The sequence below is a fragment of the Hippopotamus amphibius genome, chromosome 4 (assembly GCF_030028045.1).
Source record: "Hippopotamus amphibius kiboko isolate mHipAmp2 chromosome 4, mHipAmp2.hap2, whole genome shotgun sequence".
In the NCBI taxonomy this organism is placed as follows: domain Eukaryota; kingdom Metazoa; phylum Chordata; class Mammalia; order Artiodactyla; family Hippopotamidae; genus Hippopotamus; species Hippopotamus amphibius.
The window spans coordinates 162,822,291-162,836,915 of NC_080189.1; the positions used below are offsets into that span (position 1 = coordinate 162,822,291).

Here is a 14,625-nt window from a genome sequence, read left to right on the forward strand (position 1 = left end):
CCTAAGGGAATGTTTTACTTGAATTTCAGAAGTCAAAAACCAGGGCCCCACTTTCTGACGCCTAGTTTATTTTCTTTCTTGTAAAACAGGTACTACTTATAATGCAGGGAAGCAATTTTTTGAGAAGAATTAATAATTTCTATCACAACTTATATTGAACTTAAAACCATATTATATAAGGATGCAGATGCAGAGAATGGACTGGAGGACACGGGGATGGGGGGTGGGGCAGCGAAGGGGAAGCTGGGACGAAGTGAAGGAGTAGCATAGACATATATACACTACCAACTGTAAAATAGATAGCTAGTGGGAAGTTGCTGTATAACAGAGGGAGATCAACTCGATGATGGGTGATGCCTTAGAGGGCCAGGATAGGGTGGGTGGGAGGGAGTTGCGGGAGGGAGGGGATATGGGGATATATGTATAAATACAGTTGATTCACTTTGGTGTACCTCAAAAGCTGGTACAAAAGTGTAAAGCAATTAAATTCCATTAAAGAGCTTAAAAAAAAGTGAACCCCCCAAAAAAACCAAAAAAAAAAAAAAAAACCCCACCATATTTTATACCAACAGTATTATATACCTCTACATGGCTATACTACATCCAGATATATGCCTTTCCTTCTTTACCTTATTTTGTTAGACTGAATCACATGAAATTATCATTTTAGCAGTTCAAAAATGCTCAAATAGGGAATGGACTGGAGAACTCGAGGTATGGGAGGGGGCGGGGGGTGAAGGGGAAACTGAGAAGAAGCGGGAGAGTAGTACAGACATATATATACTACCAACTGTAAAATAGTCAGTGGGAAGTTGTTGTATAACAAAGGGAGTCCAACTCGAGGATGGAAGATGCCTTAGAGGACTGGGGCAGGGAGGGTGGGGGGGAATCGAGGTGGGGGCGTCAAGGAAGGGAGGGAATATGGGGATATGTGTATAAAAACAGTTGATTGAACCTGGTGTACCCCCCAAAAAAATAAAATAAAATAAAAAAAAAAAAAAAGAAAGAAAAATGCTCAAATATTGGTAACTTCATGTGATTCAATGTTTTATTGTTTAAAACACAATGAAAATAGGAAAATATATTCACAAACTTGGGATAGGACAAAATACTTTAAACAAAGTACAAAGGCACTATTCATAAAGGAAAGCTGACAAATCTGCTTACTTCAAAAGAACTTCTGTTCATTAAAAGACACACAGAGTGGAAAGACAAGTTACAAAATGGGGTTAGATAGCTGTAAAATGTCTGCTAGAATACATAAAAATTTCCTATAAGCCACTAAGAAAAACACAGAAAACCAACAGATAAACAGGCAAAGGATTTTAACTGACACTTCATGAAATAGAAACTTCAAATGATCATTAAACATATGCAAAGGTATTTAGCTTAATTGGGCAACTGAGAAATGGAAATTAAAACTACAATAAGATACTAGTCATAAATACAACAGGATTGGCAAAAAAATTTAAGTCTGACAACAGTAATTGTTGGTAAGGATGTGGAACAATGAGAATTCTCAAACACAGCCGCTAAGTGTATAAAACAGTACAATCACTTTGAAAAACAGTCTGTCACTATCTAGTAAAATTAAAGACATGCATATTCTATAACCCATTTATTCCAAGCCTGGAGAAATTCATGGATACATGCTCAGGAAACACATATCAGAATGTTTAGAGCAGCTTTATTAGTCACTGACAAAAACTGGAGGAAAAAAACACCTCAATGCCACTAATATCAGAGTAGATAAATACATTGCAGTATACTCTCACACTGAGATACTATACAACAATGAAAACAAATGAAGTAGAAGTACACAACAACAGAGCTGAATCCTATGCTGACTCTACAAACTAAGGCACAAAAACACATATACAATGCAAATCCATTTATATAAAGTTCAAAACCAGGCTTAGCTAAATTTTATCGTTTATAGATGTACACATAGGTGATAAAACCATAAAGAAAAGTCAAGACAATGGTTACCCTAGGGGAAAGGGAAAGGTATGACTGAGAAGGGTACAAAGGGTGTGGTTTCTGTGGTGACAGTAATGTGCTACCTTTAAGGTGGTAGTTTCATCGCTGCTCACTTATACAAGCATTCATTATATCCACATTCACCTTTTATTAACTTTTCTAGATGTGTGTTGTATATATGTACATGTTGGTTATATATAACCAATGAAGAGGTTAAAAAATAATGGAAAGAGTGTTTTCCAGTAAATGTCAAATGAAAGTTTTATGTGACAGAGTATGCTGAGCTGCCTGGCTCAACAGTGTGTAACCCAATTTACTTTAACATCTGATCACAAGAAAATCCACCACGTCTGCTGGCACTAAGATACTTATCTATCTGGGAAAGATCAGGGTGCTTCAGAACTCTCAGCCACTGAAACATAAGGCTACACATCTGAAACCTTTTCTTTAACAACACACTAACGCTGTTCACGGGGTATTACAGTACTGCTGAAATATTTATCACCACATTTGGTGGTGATAAACAGGATACTGCATAGCAAAGACGGGCTAGTGGAAAAAAGTCTATGGTTTTGAGTTTTTATTTGGCAACACCTTTTCTAGAAAAGGAAATAACCTGATAAGATATATCTAGAAGTATCTGAAACATGACAAAATTGTTTCAATACTTAAGCTAAGAGAATTTGAACATCCCCTATAATTCCCTCCTGAAGAAGTGCTGAAGATGGAGTTATCCTATGGTTAAAAAGCATTACATGACTAGGAGTATTATAAACTAGCAACGTCATCTTTAGCTCTATTTAATGAAGACAATCAGGTGAAATAACCTGTGAAAAGTTATTAAACTGGTGACTTTAAGATCTTTGAACTGTGGTTTATTAAGAGCTTTCCCCACTATTCATGTAAGTCATACTACTTTTGTTCTTTCCTGGTTTTAATGTTATAGACAGGTGGCCACTCCCTCGTAACATAAGTGAAGGCATAAAATGAGGTTTCAAGATTAAAGACACTTGTTTTCCCTAAATCTAAAACTGAGTCATCTGTGTGTTTGTATGTGCATATGTATTGTCTCACACACACATATGTACACGTGTATTCTCTCTCTCTCTCTCACACAAACACACACACAATTGTGAATATGTTAATTCAAAGCCCAGAACTTTTCATTGTTATTATTACCACCACTCACATCTTAAACACGTACTGAATGTCTATACGTGCCAAGCACTCTTCTAGGTACCGGTTAGACAGTAATAAACAAAAAGATAACAATAATCTCTGCCCTTGTGGAATTTTTATTTTGGTGGAAGAAACAGATACTAAACAAGACACGTGTATAAAATATAAAGTATGTTAATAGTGAAAAGTGCTAATGAAAACAAAACTCAAACATGGAAGGAGGATGTAAAATGCTGGAGTCATGCTGAAACTTAGCTAGGGTGGCCAGGGTACAATAAAGGAAGAGGAACCGAGGGAACCATTCACAAGATTATCTGGGGCAGAGCTTTCCTGGGAGATGAACAGTAAGTGCAATGGCACTGAGGCAAGAGTATACTTGGTGTGCTGAAGGAACTGCAAAGAGACCAGCGTGACTGGAGATGAGTGAGAGGCTAGATGATGCCTGGGTGAAAATGAAGAGTGATAAGAAAGGGTTGAATCTGAATTTCCCAATGGACCACATATGGTGTGTGACAAAAAGAAGAACCAAGGATAACGACAAAGTTTTTAGCCTAAGCAACGGGAAGAAAAGTGTTATTCATGGAGATGGGGAAGACAGCTAGCTGGTTAGAGGAGGGGATGTCAGCTCAGTTTTAGACGTGCAGAGTTTGAGAGGCCTATGTGGAGATGTCGAGTTGGCAGCTAGCTATACAGTGTTGAGCTCAATGAGGAAGACAGTGCTAGAGGCATGAATTTGGGTATTATCATCATACAGATACTAAAAACCAAAACAATGGATGAAATCACCAAAGAAGCGAGTACAGATGGGAAAAGAGGACTAAGGATGAAGCCTATACCACAGCCTACATCAACATTGAGAAGCTGGGTGGATGAGGAGGCTCCAGCAGGAGAGGATGAGAGAAAATAGCCAGAAAGGCAGGAGGAAAAACAGGCAATTATAATGTCCTGGAAACCAAGTGAACAAAATGCTTCTAGAAGGAGAGTGATCAACTGAGTCAAATGCTGCTGGGAGGCCAAACAAGGTAAAGACTGAGAAAGGACTATTAGATTTTGCAATACAGGAATCGTTTAAGTTGAAGTGGTGGGGGCAGAATCCGGACAGGAGTGGGCTCAGTAAAGAGTGGAAAGCAAGACATTGATTGCTACGTCAAAGAATTTTGCTCTAAAAGACAGAAAGGATGGAGCAGTAAATGAGGATAAAGGTGGGATTGAGAGAAAGCTTTTCCTAAGATCGGAGAAGTAACTATCCATGCTACTGGGAATGATCTGATAGAGGACAAACCGAGGCAAAGCTGACTCACCAGACTCATGGTCAGAACCGAACGTGCAGTAAACAGAAGCAGGGTCCTGGCCAGTCATCATGTGTTATCTGTAACAAGCTCTAATGGATGGCCATATTCCAGTAGAGTAGATCACTTTTTACATTTTCAGTTATTTACTACTAAACTTGTCATGGCATGTTCAAAATGCTTTAGTGAGAAGAAACAAATAAAACCAAAATATAGCTTAAAATCTAAGGAAACTTCCACATGGTTTCTTAAACTGCGATCTAATAACTGTTGAGGGCTTACAGGTAGTCTCAGGGATCCATGAATTCTATTATCATTTTTTAACTTTATTTTTTTCATTTTAATAAACATTTTGAAATCAGTTTGCCAGTTTAACACTCCAAAGGTATTCAATTTAAACTTGGAATGACTTAGGATATCAGACAGGACATCCATTCTTTAAACTTCTACAATTCTCAGTTAATAGTAAAAAACTGTTCCAAATTGCTGAATGCAAAGAAAAGCTAAATAAAGAAACAAATACCTCAAGATTCAAACACAAAAAAGCCTTCCTAAAAAAAGCTACACTGTTGCTCCAAACAAAAAAGCTTAACCGGTGACAAGGAAACTCTTGCAAACCTAGCAATGTCACTAGGGCAAAAGGAGAGAGCAGTAATATACAATAAAACTCTTCAAAAAGGTTTATTTTGGATATAGCTTCCCAGTGAGAAATCCCAAGAGGAAACAGATGACTGCTTTATACAATGGAATATGATTCAGTAATTAAAAATAATGAATTACTGAAATATACTACAATCTCAAAAACATTCCAAATGAAAGAAGCCAGACACAAAAGATCCACCCTGTATGATCCCATTTATTTAAAATGTCTAGAGACAAAGTGAATTAGTGTTTGCCTAGCATGGGGTGGGTGAGGAAGGGGTGATTGTTAATGCATATGGGAATTCTTTTTCAGATAATGAAAATGTTATAAAGTGAGCTTATGGTGCTGGCTGTACACCTTCTGTAAATAGTAATAAAATCATTCAACTGTACATTTAAACTTTATGGTATGTAAATTATATCTCAATAAACCTATTAAAAAAAAATAGGTAGGGAATGCCCTGGTGGTCCAGTGGTTAGGACTCTGCGCCTCCACTGCAGTGGGCATGGATTCAATCCCTGGTCGGGAACTAAGACCCTGCAAGTGGCAAGGTGGGGCCAAAAAAAAAAGTGACTGCTTGACTGCTGTTCTGGGCTCCACACTTACCACAAAACTATAGAAAACAGAGCTCTCCTTAAACCCACAGAACTGAAAAAGACAAACCAATGGATAATCCCCCAGCTTAACATATCAAGCAACTATACTCATTAATAGTTTCCAAAGATACTGCCAAAGTGATAATTATCAGAATATTCTTAGTAAACTACTTTTTGAAGGAGGTCAAGAATAAAATCTTTCTAGGAATTCCTATTAATATATTTCAATTCTTCTGTATCTTGAAAATTAAAACATAGCATATAGACATACAATGTCCCTTCCCAGTATCCTATCCCTTCCATTTCTGAATATATGATCATGAACTGTAGAGTCAAATATTAAAGTTTAGTAAGTGTGTGGTAACCACCAACCATAATTTACTCCTTAGATTTCTAAGTATTTCCTATCTAGATATTAGAACATTTTTATTAATTCAAGTTTTTACTATACCCATCACATACGTGTTTCTGAACTACTCGCTTCACCTCACATGAAAAAGAAACCAGACTGAGAAAATAAAAGTTTCATCCAAAACACCACCAATAACAGAGGTCTAAGCAGTAAAGAATTCCAATAATTTCAGCAATTTATATAAATAGAACAAACGTATGCTAACTCAGCTTTATTAGCATGACCGTGTGGTTTACTTGTACCCAAAGCAATGCATGAAGAACTAGCATAAGTCATTTAAACGGACTCTCTTCTGTAATGGAATGAGGAAGAAAATAAGGATGTGGTTATGAACACTACTCACTCAGGGAAGTGAGAAAGTAACAACATTATATTTGCTCTTTACAATCCTAAGCACCTTCCTTCACTGCTTTCCAATGTGACACTAGAATCGGCCTATCCCTCTCACTACATCTAATCCAGCATCGGAACACAAACATGGTCTGCCATAAGGCTAAATGAGCCTTCCTTCCCTTCTGGAAGCTGAACTTTTATAAGAAAAGGGCAGAATTCAGCTGTTTTAACTGCTAATGTTATCTACTGTGAAAATCCTACTGAAATGAATTTGAATAAATTAGTACAGTCCTCCCTAAACAAACTCTAGAGGCAAATATTCCCCTCCAGTCTACATACTTCCTCCTATTACTTCCTTCAAGAATTATTTCCTGATTAACTCTACGCTACTCAGTTTACTTTTTTGTTCTACATCTGCATACAACTCAAGTACTATTTACCTTCCTAGTGCTTTGCAAAGGCCCACAATTTTGAAGTGTTCATGTTTCCTCAACAAAATTAGAAACTATGTAAGAAGAAAATCTATGTGTTCCAATTCTTTTACACAAAGTTAAGTATACACAGGCAGCCCCAATACTTAAACAGTCAACTTACCCTCTGGAGACATGAAAGAAGTTCCAAAGATAATGTCCTCATTCACAAAATAATTCAGATGTATCCCCATCAGCTCATTCATTCGCTCCTCACACGCTGAGAGAGCACCAGTATGCAAACTCTCCAGTCACTCCCCTGCTCAAAAACTGCCCAGGACTCCTCACTGCCTACCACACGTTCAAAACACAATTTCTCATACATCCTCTTTCCAGGTTCTCCTGAACATTCCTCATGCTTTTGCCTACACTTCTGTCCCCTCAGCAGGAATGCTCTCTAAGCCACCATCAGCACTCCTGCCACATCCACCTCTACATGTCAATTATTAGGTCTCTACAATGTATAGACACTATGAGAGGTCCCTGTAGATGAAGACTTTCTAGTTTGAATACGTGAATAAAACTTTAGCCCCCATCAGTCACAACCACCATCAACTCAGTCTTGTAGGAAGATACTGGTCTGTACACAAGTCATTGTAATATTGTACAACATAATTAGTATATAGTAAACCAATAACCTACAGTATTAAGCCATACTTGAGGGATGCAAAAAAAAAAAAAAAAAACATATTGTGGATGTACCCTACAGGAAAGTCTATTTGGGATGTACAGGGGTAGGAAAAAAAAGGGAATCAAAGAAATTTAATTTGTTCTGGTTTTCAATGATGAAAATTATTTTGACTTACTGGACCAAATTCTGAATGCAGGGCTTTGCTTGCATTAGATATCAAAAAAATACCTTCTTAATAAAATGAACTTGTAGGCATTTCAGGGCAACGAGGAAGAAGGCCAACTTGTGGTACCAGGGCTGGGAAGGGTGCAGAATGGTTGAGATGAGAGAAAAACGCCTGGATTCTCAGTTCTCTCAGTTTCAGGATCCTCAATCCATATGCTGATTGGTTTTAGTTTCCTAGTCGCTGATGAAGTCCTTTCTTTTCCCACGTTTCTTGGTGCTTTCTTCCCCTTCCCATGTCTCTGCCATCCACTCCCAGTGTTTACTGGCTCCCCTCTCAGTGCTGATCTTGCTGCCACCACATCTGCCTCCCTCTTCTAATGTCCCATGAAAGTGAGACGTATGATAGACAAAAATTTTATGACTTCTGAATCCCTTCTCTAATCTAGTACATTTCCTGGGCTGGAGGACAACTCTCCATACTTCACATGCCAAGAACAAACAAGTTTGTTTTTTGTAAAATCAGGCATTTTTCACTCTATTTATTTTTTTCATTGAAAAAAATAAACTTCATTATGGGATAAAGAAAATCTTTTATCATTTTAAATTATAAAATTTAAAATATTTTTGTAAATGCTCATAAAGAAATATTTTGTTTTGGGAAAGAACAAAAGTGTTCCTTAGTCCAAGACAAATTAGGTTTTTTATTTTCTTTGTTTTAATTTTATTGGAGTATAGTTGATTTACAACAATTTTTTTTTAAAGAGTAGATAATACATGTATATTGTACAAAACTCTAGAGGCACAAAGGAGTATACAGAGAAAAGTGAAGTGAGATGAATGAGGTCCTCCCCAGAGATAATCATTATCATCTCTGTTTACCATTACCAAAACAAGATCGTTTTCCACAGAAACAGAGTAGCTCAGCCACATTCTGCTTCAGGATTTGTTTTTTTGTGGAGAAGAGGTGATCTGTGAACCAGACAAGTATGTATAATGTGTCTATGAGAAAACACAAGTTCTAAAGAACACAATCTTTCCAGAAGACTGTAGACACAGCTTGGGATACAGCAGGGTATTATGAACAGAAAGGACATGGCTTCTGGCTCTTCACAGACCCATGTCCACATACCAGCTCTGACATTAAGCATCTTGGGAAACATTCCTTAATCTGTGAACTTCAGCTTTCTCATCCATAAAATAAGAATAGATTCTTGAGATGATTCAATTAACATATGTTAAATGCTTTGATGTTGCCATGCCTTTACCCTTGTTTTCACCTTTCCTTGTGGGATGTTTTCATTTAACTGCGTTTAGAATATTTTTTATTTTAATGTATACCCAAATGTCTAAAGAAAAAAAATGAGTGAAAATTTCAAGATAAAAGGCTTCCATTTACAGAATCAAGACTAACAATTACCTTTTGTTCTTCTCTTTCTGTTGCATGGTGACACTTTTCAATTCTCCAATGCCTCAAGAAATCGCGAAGATATCCAAAGAGAGTGAGGACACCATACCCCACATAAGTAAGCACAGCGACCAGCATTGGCGTCTCCTCAAAACCTTCGTTAAATGGTCTTTTATACAGTCCTCCATTTTGTGTAACATGATGTATCTAAAAGGGAGGTTAAACATGTTTATTTCAGTTATGGTAAGAAAAAGATTACTACTTAAAATCTGAGTTCTTACAGATTTGCATACCTTCGGAATTCTCTAAGTAACTGTCAACCCCCCCGCCAAACATCCATTAAGTTCTAAGCAGGGCATAATTTTTTTCAATGGAAATAAGTTTTAAGTTATATATACTTCAGATGAACACCAAAGAAAAACAAGGGGAGAAGGACTGTGTAAAAACAATACAACACTGATTTCTATCATTTGATTTCAAGAAAGAGATCCTAAAATGCTATGGTTGGAGAATGCACAATTTTCTTTGTTCTAATGATGAAAATAAAAAATACAAATTAACAAAGAGAAAGCCTATCCCGAAAATAGTATATTAGCTTACAAATAATCAAAAATAAATTCAGTTTTAGAATAAAACATTTGTAAATGTTTTACTGCTATATATTCTTAAAGCTACTGAACAGCAGCATTTCAAATAATTATTAGCACTAGGCCCCTATGGAAACACATAGTTTATACTAACCTTTGTTGTCAATGGTAACACAAATTATGTACAAAAGGAAAATGTTTACATTAAGAGTGATCTAGCAGTGTATAAAGGAGATAGAAAGTGAAATCCAGCACAAGGGGAAAAACTGTTAGAGTGACCGCTAACAGTCCTGAAATCATTCTGTCCTTCATCTTGACCTAGTGACCTTTTCCAGACATCATAAGATTATCCCTAGTCTTTAGGGATATCCAAATTTTAACATACAAACACCACAGTACTATACTTTTGATCTCAGAGCTGAAAGCTTTCTACTCTTTGGTCAATTTTAATGGAAATGTTGTTTTGCAGAAAAATTCCACTCAAGTAGTTTGTGTGTCAACTTTAACCTTAACTCTGAAACAACTGAGTGCTGTGAGGATGGTCAATCATAGTTTACCAGGAACGTATTTTCAATTGAGCACTGTACTAGAGTTAAGAAGAATTCCAAAGGATAAAAGATTCTTGGCTTCTCAGGCAACCTGATCCAAGGACTAAATATATTTTAGAATACTGTATCCTGGGAATGTTAGTATGGGAAAGCTACTAGAATGCTACAAGTTAGACCAGTTTAGAAAGAAATTACTGTATTTGACAAAGGAAAGACATTTGGATAGGCATGATACATGAAATCTGTTGGTACTGATTCAATTTGATGGCCTAAAGAACTTCTGAAAACTATTCATAAGAGTGGCTTAGGTCTTCATCAATCTCTTTCCTGGTGGTGGAAGCCTGTGTTAACATTTACTGCTTAAACTTTCATGCAGGAGCAAAGCTGTAATATGTTTAGAACAGAAGAGCTAAAAACGAGCCAATATCTGAAGATAGAAAATTGTTTAAAAATTAGTAATAACATGCAAGCAAGCTATTAAGCTGGAAAAAGCAAAATCAAGAGCACTTAAAACAGAAGAAAAATAACATACTGATCTTTTAAAAAACTATATCTAAAAATATTTCGCCATAAGAACACTGTGTTTAACACTGGTACCCAACTCACCGTAACTCAAACTGTTTCAACTATTTTCTCTCAACTGAACATACTAGTAAAAAGTAAGGCAATTTTCAGAGTTCCCAAGTTTCTAACAAATGTGTGGCAGATTTATATGCCAGGAATGTTGTGGGTGGATCTGTTTAAAAAGATATCCGCCTTTATTTCAGACACACCCAAACCAGCAAGACCAAGTAAATTTATACAGTTGGTTGCACTGACTAGGAAGGAGGAAGTTAGATCATCAGTTTGCTTGTAAATATTGTATAATTCTATCATACTCATTTAATAAAGTTAAATGCATTTTAAGGAATTGCGATTCAAAGCAGAGCTCACTATGATCATTCACAGAGTCACAATGGACAGACCATCTGATATGCTTCACTTCGGATAAGTGAAAGTCTTAGAATCCAGAGAACAAAATTACTTGATCTTTAGGTGCAGATGCTAAATGTAATCTCTGACAAGATTAAATTAAAAATAATGGTATTACCATCTTATACGTGTATAATATTCTATAAGGGAAGGCACCAGGCTTATTTTGTTCACTGTATAACTAGCCCTCAGAATAGTATTTATTAAGTGCTAACAAATAGTAAGTACTCAATAATGTTTCCTTTTGGGAATTCCCTGGCCATCCAGTGGTTAGGACTTTGAGCTTTCACGGCCAAAGGTGCGGGTGTGATCCCTAGTTGAGGAACTAAGATCAGGCAAGCCACGCAGAGTGGTGACCCCCCCCCCCCCAAAAAAAGGAAAAAAATGTTTCCTTTCATTACTATTAGTGTTACAGAAAGTGGCACCTTATAGGAACTCAACAAAAAATACTGTGTATTTGTAAATGAAAATACACATTATGCTCTTTGCTCTGTCATAGAAGGGGTAAACTTACGATGATTACATAATTAATATTAGAACATTTCTAGAACCCAGATCTGACACCTTATAGTCTCAACTGGCTGGAGATCAAGTTCACTCTAAACAAGCACAGGCTACAAACCCTTACAGAATATTTCATATTCTGGATTCACCATGGAAGAGGGCTCTTAAGAGGCCTTCCAGTCATTCTAACTTGAGAATTACACTGTCAACAAGGCAATCAAGAAAAATATTAGCATATAACTCCCTCCAGGTTAAAAAATTTCATATTAAGCAGACAAGTGTGTGACACCCTGTTAGTATTATATTTTTAAGCTCTTTATTGGAATATAATTGCTTTACACTCTTGTACCAGCTTTTGAGGTACACCAAAGTGAGTCAGCTGTATTTATACATATATTCCCAAATCCCCTCCCTCCCGGGGCTCCTTCCCACCCTCCCTGTCCTGGCCCTCTAAGGCATCACCCATTCATCGAGTTGATCTCCCTCTGTTATACAGCAACTTCCCACTAGCTATCTATTTTACAGTTGGTAGTGTATATATGTCTATGCTACTCTCTCACTTCGTCCCAGCTTCCCCTTCACCACCCCCCACCCCCCAACCCTGTGTCCTCCAGTCCATTCTCTGCATCTGCACCTTTATTCTTAACCTGTCACTGGGTTCATCAGAACCATTTTTTTAGATTCCATATATAACTCATATATAACTCCATATGTATAAGTTAGCATACGGTATTTGTTTTTCTCTTTCTGGCTTGCTTTGCTCTGTTTGACAGTCTCTAGGTCTATCCACCTCATTACATATAGCTCCATTTCATTCCTTTTTATGGCCAAGTAATATTCCACTGTATATATGTGCCGCATCTTCTTTATCCATTCATCTGTTGATGGGCATTTAGGTTGCTTCCATGTCCTGGCTACTGTAAATAGTGCTGCAATGAATATTATGATATGTGTTTCTTTTTGGATTATGGTTTTCTCTGTCACTCACCCTATCAGTATTATTAATCAAGAGAAATTTAAGAATGACAGTGAATACCAAGATACATTTGCTTGAATAGTAATGTTTTTTCTGGAAAATTAAAAAGGAAAAAAAAAAGGCAAAAGAAGAAATTTTTTTAAAGTCGAGACTATAAGCACACACCTTTTAGGAAGGCCTTGGGCAGAATGTTAGAGGCTAAGTGTCTGTGTCTCTGCCCCCATTCATATGTTAAAGGCCTAAAGATCATCCCCACCCCCCCCCCACACCCCGTGATGGTATTTGAAGGCTGGGCCTTTGGGAGATAATTTTGTTTAGGTCATGAGGGTGGGACCCTCTTAAAGTGATCAGTGCTCTTAGAAGAAGAGAAGGCAGAGATCTCCACTGAGGAAAGGCCATGTGACCATACATTAAGAAAGTGGCTGTCTACAAGCCAGGAAGAGGCTCCTCACCAACGGAACCTGCCAGCACCTTGATCTTAGACTTCCCAGCCTCCGGAATCATGAGAAACAAATATCTGTTGTTTAAGCAACCCCATCTATAGTATTTTGTTATAGCAGCCTGAACTGACTAAGACAGAGGTAAAGTGATATAATGCATATAACCTACTCTCAATTGCTTCAGGTAAAAATAAGAGAGAGAGAGAGAGAGAGTGTGTGTGTGTGCAGAGAGAGAGAGAGAGAATGATGGAGAATTTCCTTCATGAATCATCTGTGAGTCAGCTGCAGTTATTCTGTACCCTTATCTTTTAATACTTCAGTGCATACTTCTAAAAACAGATATTCTCTTACATAACTATAGAACAATTAGCAAAATCAGGAAATTGCTAGAATACTAATATGGACTTTATTTAGATTTTGCTAATTGTCCTAAGAGTGTTCTTTGTAGCAAAAGAAAGTCCTGGCTAATATATTGCACTCTCTCTTTAGTTTCAGAAAATTAAAAAAAGGGGGGTTTCATTACACTATAAATGACTTAAAAGAAATAATCCTGAGCAGAGGTTTCAAGAATCCCATGAAAGGACACAAAGTAACTATGCAATGATGCAATAATGGGGAAGTAATTATTGGGAAACAGAAGCTTACATTTCTGAAATAAATACAAAATCACATAAGCATGATTTTTTAAAGCAAATAAACACATTCCCACTGAATGTGACAGTAGGATGACACAACCTGCCTATCACAACAGAATCTGCCCACCTGGCGGGTAGCTTGGGACATTATTTTAAAAATTAATGTCCAATATGAACCACCCATTATTCATCAGCAATCAAAGGACTGTTATGTCTTTTCTTTAAATGAACCCTATTCATTTCCAGTGATACGCTGTGTTGCTCCTTAAAATCAGTTCTGCTGAAATGGTCTTTTATTAGAATTTTACTGAAATGGACTAGCCTCTCCCTACTGCCTACCACACATACTACAGAAAATAGTTTGGAGCTTTATGCCCATCACACAAGCTATGCCACACTCTGAACATGTATTTCCAGAAGTGTCCTCTTTTTTTTCTGGCAGACAAATTTTGAAAAGTAGGGAGTCCACATTTTTTCATGCTATCAGGATAAGTTCCTGAATTTTTGTTGGTAAGTATCTCATATGGAATGGACTAAGAAGTGCTTCCAAAGCCAGCTGTAAAACAAACCTGTGTTTTGACATATTACCATATTCCCATTGCAAACTGAAAAATGCAGACCTCCAGGTATATATGCACTGCAAGCTTTCCGTCAGTGGCATCCTGTGCACCCTGGGCAGTGATGTGCTGCACAGGAGTTGTTGTTGTCACTTGCCACCCACATCTCTGTAGCTCTTACCTATCCCTAGATAAGCATCAAGGTATGACAGACAGATGTAACAGGAGATTTGCATGCCAGTGCAGCTCTGCCACAAACTCCGCATCTTCCTCTGAGCTCTTTGCCACCTCTAACATGTTCTG

The 14,625-nt window shown here is 37.2% G+C and overlaps 1 protein-coding gene across 1 annotated transcript in view; it reads right to left on the reverse strand.

Annotated features, from left to right (window-relative positions):
* SPTLC2 (serine palmitoyltransferase long chain base subunit 2) overlaps positions 1–14,625 on the reverse strand; it is a 122,643-nt gene that overhangs the window by 79,392 nt on the left and 28,626 nt on the right. Inside the window, exon 2 of the mRNA XM_057731527.1 lies at positions 9,116–9,310. Within this exon, the coding sequence (XP_057587510.1) occupies positions 9,116–9,310 (195 nt within the window). The remainder of the gene's footprint in view (positions 1–9,115; positions 9,311–14,625) is intronic.